At 41.5% G+C, this 6,827-nt stretch overlaps 1 protein-coding gene across 1 annotated transcript in view; it reads right to left on the bottom strand.

Moving 5' to 3' along the window:
* The window catches only part of NR2E3 (nuclear receptor subfamily 2 group E member 3), a 20,278-nt gene extending 15,761 nt beyond the window's left edge, over window positions 1–4,517 (bottom strand). The window contains exons 1-2 of the mRNA XM_074231869.1: window positions 4,492–4,517; window positions 2,324–2,391 (exon numbers count right to left, since the gene is read on the bottom strand). Coding sequence (XP_074087970.1) covers window positions 2,324–2,391; window positions 4,492–4,517 — 94 coding nt within the window. The remainder of the gene's footprint in view (window positions 1–2,323; window positions 2,392–4,491) is intronic.
* Window positions 4,518–6,827: the final 2,310 nt, after the last annotated feature.

Raw genomic sequence — 6,827 nt, forward strand, 5'->3', positions numbered from 1 at the left:
AAAATGTCTTTTTATTTTCAATGATCCAGATATCACCCTTATAAACAAAAACATACATGGAGACAAAAACAAATTTATTTCACATCAATATTCTCACAACGGTTTGGTACAATGAGAGTGTCCTGGTTCTGGAATCAGATTTCCATTCCAGTTCTGCCCAAGAGGCTTACTACCTATGTATCTTTGGACAAGTCACTTCACCTGATGAGGCGGGCAGTTTCCTCATTTAGAACATGAAGAGGCAGGCTACATATCCTTGAAGGTCTTTCTGGCTTCTAAGTCAATGCCTCTGTGATTCTAGGGATGCTATATGGTTGTGAATCACATTGTATCATAGTCCCTAAGGGACTTGCCCAAGGTCTTACAGCTGGTAAGTGTCTAAAGTTAAATCCTAGAATAGTCCTGGATCTTAGCCATGGCCATGTGGTTTGGAATATGCCAACTGTTCCCAAGGTGAGGGCTTCTATGAACCAGCCTCAGAGTCTTTTCCATGCCCAGAAGACACTGCATGCCTACCTGTTGTAATTACCCCCACACACACACACAGTCTCAGTCTGTTCCCTAGCTAGAAAGTGCCCCCTGCTTCCTTCATGTTCCCAGAACAGGGCCTACAGAAAGTAAACACTCAATTTCCAGTGCTTGAGTCCTTGGAATAAGGACTTTTGATTTAGCCGGTCCCCATCTCTCTTCCTGCTGCATTCCCATCCCTATCCTTCACACCTTCTACTGCTCCCCCTCCCAGTCAATCCCCATCTTCCCCAGTTGGAGTCATGAAAAAGTGCTGCTAGAACCCAAGACCCCAAGCCACGAGCCTATAAGAGCCCACCTCCAGGCCCTGCACTTGGTAGTGAGAGCCCTTCTCACTGTCAAAGTTTAATTTTCAGAACTCTACTTACTGTTACCATCAGTTGGTTTTAGCATCATAAGACCCTATGGGTCAAACTGGACTTTACTCCCAAATACCCGAAGTGTTTTCTCCTTTAGGGACAAGAGTGACCTTGCTGTCTGCTCTCCAGACCCAGAGGGACCAGTCCCTGAAGAAATGCCAGAGCCACCAGCTTGAGTCAATAAAATGTCTTTAGTTTAGACCTCTTTGGTTTAGACATATTCAACCAGTTCTAAATGACCATCATATATGTCCCAGTCAAGAACTATTTTGGTGCAATGGAAGAAAAGGCTAGATCTGGGTTCAAACACACATTAGCTGTGTGATCCTTGGCAAGTTTCTTAACTTCCCATTAGTCCAGGGACATCTCTCTAAAACTGTAAATCATGATGAGTTGTTCAGTACTGACAGAACCTGTTTCTGCCTAGTTGGAATTCCCAACAATGAAGAAACCAAGGGTCAAACTGAAAAACACTACTACCCACATCCACACCCACCTCTCACTCTCTAACACATACACACACACACACACACACACACACACACACACAAACAAAACCCAATTTGGAAAAAAAACCCAACTTAATTCATTCAAAAATGAATCCACATCTTCCTTGGTCACTATCTTATAAGTCCACTGTTTTTTTTTCTCTTTAGGGATAGTAGTGACTAGGGGGTGGGTGGATGGATGAGGGAGATGGAGGAGAAGGAGAAGAAGAACTATTCCTAGACCAAGACAGCCCAGGTCCTGCCAGTGCTCAAGGAGTTCCCCTGCCTAGGTGTCCAGTTAGAGGTAAGTATCCTGGGCATGTGCACTCAAAACAAAAACAAAAACAAAAACCCCGAGGCTCCTCTGCTCTAAACTTATGGAGGATTTTCCACCTTTTCGCTTGTAAAACTTTAACAATGATAATGTGAAAAAATAGATTTTTGCTTAAGATTTCTGGGGTGGGACAAAAAAAAAAAAGAAATGGCATCCCTCTTCCAATTTGGCTATTGGAGAAGAGCTGGGATTTCTCCAGTGAGACAACCCTGAAGGGCAGAGGTGTCCATCATGTTTGTGATTCAAATCTCTCCCAGGTGTAACCCAAAGCAAATTAAATGCAATTGTAAAATATTTACAAAATAAATAAAAATAAGATAAGACATAGATAATGTTACTATGTGGTTATCCAAGTCAATAGACAGTCTACCAGGGATTCTTATAAATGGCTAGTGGGCTTCATTCTATTTGAGATTGACACCCTTTCTGTAAGGAGTTGCTCCAACATCCTACCCTTAAGGTATCCTTGGAAAACATTTGTGTCCATCTTACAGTGATCCTTTCTCTTGAATCTAACTGCCTTCCATTCTACCTCCCTCACTCAAGAAGGCATCAAGGACTTATGGGGCAAAGGGGGAAGGGATCCTCAGACAGGAGATGAGCAAAACCCTTACCTGCCTGGCTGTCCTCCCGATCAGTGGGTGTGGAGAGATCAGCAGGGGAAGCAGACATCCTTGAGGATAGATGGAGGGTGGATCTCAGTAGGGAAGCCTTGAGAACATTCTCTTGTGCCGCAATCTAGGACTGGTCCAAAGGAGCATTGAGGGAGCCTGGATCTCTGGGTACCAATACTCTGAACTCTAAGAAGTTTGACTGTTTCTTGGGAACTTTCAGATTCCCCCAGCCTCTGGCCTCCTACAACTTGGAATGAACCTCAGTATCATTCCTCCTTATTGAGAGCCCAGCCAAGAAACATGGGGAAGTGGAGATCCACCAAGTCTGGCTTCTAGTGCAAGTTTAGCAAACAGCACCAAAATCAGAAGGCTGGACTCTGCACTCTGGCTCATCCAAGAACCTAGAAAGAACCCACTGGATTTCAGCTGCAATGTCCAGGTTGGGGCCACCTTTTGCTTTTCTTTTCCCCTCTTCTTTGACTTTTTCTGACTCTACCACTATATTTCTCTCTCCCCTCTTTTTCTCCTTCTCAGTCCTCCTTTCTTTCTTCCTCTTTCACTGACTGTAGCTCTCCTTTCTCTCTTTTTGACCTTCCCTTCCTCCCTTTTGCCCTCTCTCTCCACCTCTTTCTCTTATCTCTTTCTCCTGTCTCTGTTTCTCTCTTACATCCTGGCTGAGTCTCTCTGTCTCTGTTCCCCTCTCTCCTGTGCAGAGTGGTCTCCTATGCTTCCTGGCAATGTGAACGCATATGCCTTGCCCTCCTCAGTGTTCTCCAGACACACAAGTGGGAAGATTACCTCCTAACCCCATGGAAGCAGATGTCTGATTGTCATCCTCTTAATCTTTACTGTCTCTCCCAAGGTGGATCAATAAGCCACCCAATGAAGAATTAAAAAAGGTGATGAGGCCCGTCAATGAGGCTCAGGTGTTGCCAGCCCATTGTAACCCTAGACCAAGGCACCACTGAAGCCTGACAAAGCCATCCGGTCCCCTGCCCACCCACCCACCCTAGCCTGCTTTCTCCCTTCAATGCCCCTTTCACCCTTAGAGAATGATTACATCTTATTTGTTCAACCTTCACTTTAGATTTTGAAGTGAGTTTTGGCTTCATTTCCCATTGGGAATTTGATCTCTGAGAGCCTCAGAAAGAATTGATCCTCTCTCCTTTCTCTGCTAGAGCAGTGACTTTCCATTCACCTCCCAATCCCTCCATTCACTGGGCTTTTGGAGGCGTCTGGGAGGGATCACGCACTAGACAGGGCAGCTAATAACAATCAGATCTTTAATGCCAAATGACTTTCTCACTTTGGCAGATTTTTTGTAGTCTCTAACCTTGGGGAGGGAATGGAAGGAGAGAGAAGTAGGTTCCTGCATAGTTGAGGAGGGGAAGAGAAAATAATTACAGGGTTTTAAAGCAGGACCTCCTTTGTGTCTCATAGCTCAGAGAATGGTTTGGTTTTTTTTTTAAATTCTCATCAACTCAGGACTCCAGGGAAGAAGGTCTTAACCTGAAAGTTTATCCATAAACTTGACATTTTAAAATATGTTATTTCACTCTGATTGGCTTTCTTGTAGTTTTACTTTTATGCATTTAAACACACTATTCTGAGAAGAGATCCACAGGTTTAACCAGATTATCAAATATGTCTGTAACAGTAAAAAAAAAACAAAAAAAAACAAAACAACTCTCTCTGTAATAAGAAAGCAGGATAGGCCAGAATGAAGACTAATTTTTAACTTTGGGATCCCAAGGAACACACAGGAATTCCTCCCATTGGGGCCAATGGCTTTACACCATTGAGGGCAATGATAGAAGGAAAAAAAGCACACTTTGTAATCTCCACAGCCAGACTGACTTGTCTTTCTTTAATGGATCATCCATCTCAGAGCTGACTATTCCAGGATCCTCTGCTAGGTTACTGAGGATACTTACAAACTCATGGATTTCCATGAAAGATGGACTGGAAGAACCAGAAGATGTTAGTACAAAGGCTCAATCCGTAGTATTGCCCTCCAGTATTGCCCATACAGTTCACTCATGCCTGCCCATTCTGTGGCCTCATCAAGAGTCTCCCAAATTTTTTCCCCAGAGGGTCTACCCAAGGGAGATTTTGTCCCTTTCTCTTGGCATTGCAAGGGCTTCTATTGATCATCTTTCCCTCTTACCTCTAGCCCTTCAGCTTTGTTATTCATATATTATGTTCCCCACTAAGCCCTACTCTGATGCCTCAATGCATCAGATTCCCCAAAATGATAATAACTGAGAAGTCTTCCCTTCTGGTCCCAAGAACAAACTGAGACTACTTTCCCAAAAGAGGTTCTCCACCCATGACTGAAGTTTTTAGTTATGGGATCTCATAAAACAGAGATGCAAGGAATACAAATGCAGACAATGGTGTTCATGTAGACAAGCTTTCCCTTCAAATCCTCAGAGCAGAATGGACGATTTTCACTCTATGAGCCAGAAGTACATGACTTTTCCTCCCCAGACCAAGACTTAACTAAACAAAACTGGAAAGCCTTAGGTAGGTCAAATAGAACCATCAGACCTCTGAAGGCACCTTAGTACAGAGGATTGGGACTGAAGCTATCAGTTACAAGGATCTCTTTAAGGACAGGGATAAGTTTTACTGACTTGTATTTTTCCTTTCTCATTCTTTGTTATAAGAGGTAGCTCTCTAGGAGAGAAGAGGAGGGATACATCAGAAAGTATTGATGATGGAAAAACAAAAGATAGCCTTCGTTTTTAAAGTAAGTGGCATGCCTGAGCTTCCACTGATGGTTAGTGTTAGTCCAAAGGCTCAAACTTGTATCTCTTGACTTTCAAATCAGAGATCTCTCCACTACAAGATGCTATTGTGTCTATTTGTGCCCAAGGATCTGGGGACACATTCAAATCTTGGCATTGTTTCATGTATGACAAATTAAGGAAAGCACATCATACTGGTCTTGACTGAAAAATGATGATGTCATAGCTGCTGGTCATTGTATGGTGGGGGCAAGGGGACAACTGTGTCAGGAAGTCAATCAAGTGAAGAAACAGTGGAGTTGTCGGGTGTGTTATTTAGGGGAGTTGTTCTAGGTCAAGGGACTGATCCTCAGAGTAACGATCAAAAAGGGAAAACAAAGAGATGCTAAACTAATTGCAAATATGTACCCGGTCCTAGTGATCCCTTTACAAAATATGAATAAGTTGCATGGCTGAATCAGACTCTGACTTTTATCTGGGAAAGACTGACTGCACCCTTCAGGTATCCTTTAAAAACTAATTGGACAGTTTTAGAGTGAATCAATGTGAAAGTATGAAAATCAGGAGAAATTCTGTAGACTATGCCTATACCAGAGGGCAAAATAGGAAAAAGAAATTTGATCTCCTCTTACTCATAGAGTAATTTTGACATATAGTGGAGAAACTTCTGGTCCATCCAGTAATTAAAGGTTCAGTTCAAAAGAGTTCAAGACAGTTGAGATGAATAGAGACACATATTCTCCAGTCTTACATAAATACAGAGGGTCAGTCTCTTGAGAGAGGGACAACAAAAAGGAGAATTTATCAATTCAGAGAAGAATTAATTCTGCTATTCAAGAGATGTGTGAAGATTCCATGAGTAGAGAAGAAACAACAAAGTCCTGAAATATTGGAAATATTCATCGCTTTTGCTACATCATTCCTTAAATTATCCCTTGTTACCATTTCTACCTATTCTCCCCACAGATACTGTGTGTATTTGTGAGAAGAGTGCACTCCATGTTTATGGGGGAAATGTTTTGTAATTACTCTACAATTATGCCTTTCTAGCAAATATCTTTGTCTTGAGCTAATTTTGTCTACTGGCTGAATTGGTGTAACTGATCTACACATTGATTTGAATACACTGGAAAAAGTCTGAAAATATGTGTATATACAACATTTATGGACTTCCTATTTATATCATTTGTGTTTATATCACTTTTTCCTCAAATGTATATTTCTCCTCTCTCTTGTTGAGAATATCATTCCTCATAACTAAGTGTAAAAAAAGGAAGAGAAAAAAGAAACAGTTGCACAAGCTCCACAGTCATACTTCTCCAATGTAGGGAACAAGGAGCATTCTCATCTCTCCTTTGGTCATTATAGTTACACAAAATTCAGTTGATTATTTTTCCATTTACATAGTTATATTATTCTTTTCTTGATTCTTATTTTATCTTGCATCAGTTCATATGCAGTGTCTTTTTCATGCTTCTCCTAATCCTTTATATTCATCATGTCTTACGGAGCAGTGATTTATCTTCATTGTCTTTTATTACAACTTGTTTAATCATTCCCAACTGAAAGGCATCTTCTTGGTTTCCAGTTATTTGCTACTACAAAAAGATCTGCTATGAATATTCTGGAACCCCTTATCTAAGGTATGGAGATGCTACATTGATGGAGGGATCACCCATTTGGATAAACTACTGCTCTTTTTAAGTGTTAGAACATTGAACTACAAATTATAAATGACAGAAAACAGTGCATTG

This window comes from Macrotis lagotis, chromosome 4 (assembly GCF_037893015.1).
Source record: "Macrotis lagotis isolate mMagLag1 chromosome 4, bilby.v1.9.chrom.fasta, whole genome shotgun sequence".
In the NCBI taxonomy this organism is placed as follows: Eukaryota; Metazoa; Chordata; class Mammalia; order Peramelemorphia; family Peramelidae; genus Macrotis; species Macrotis lagotis.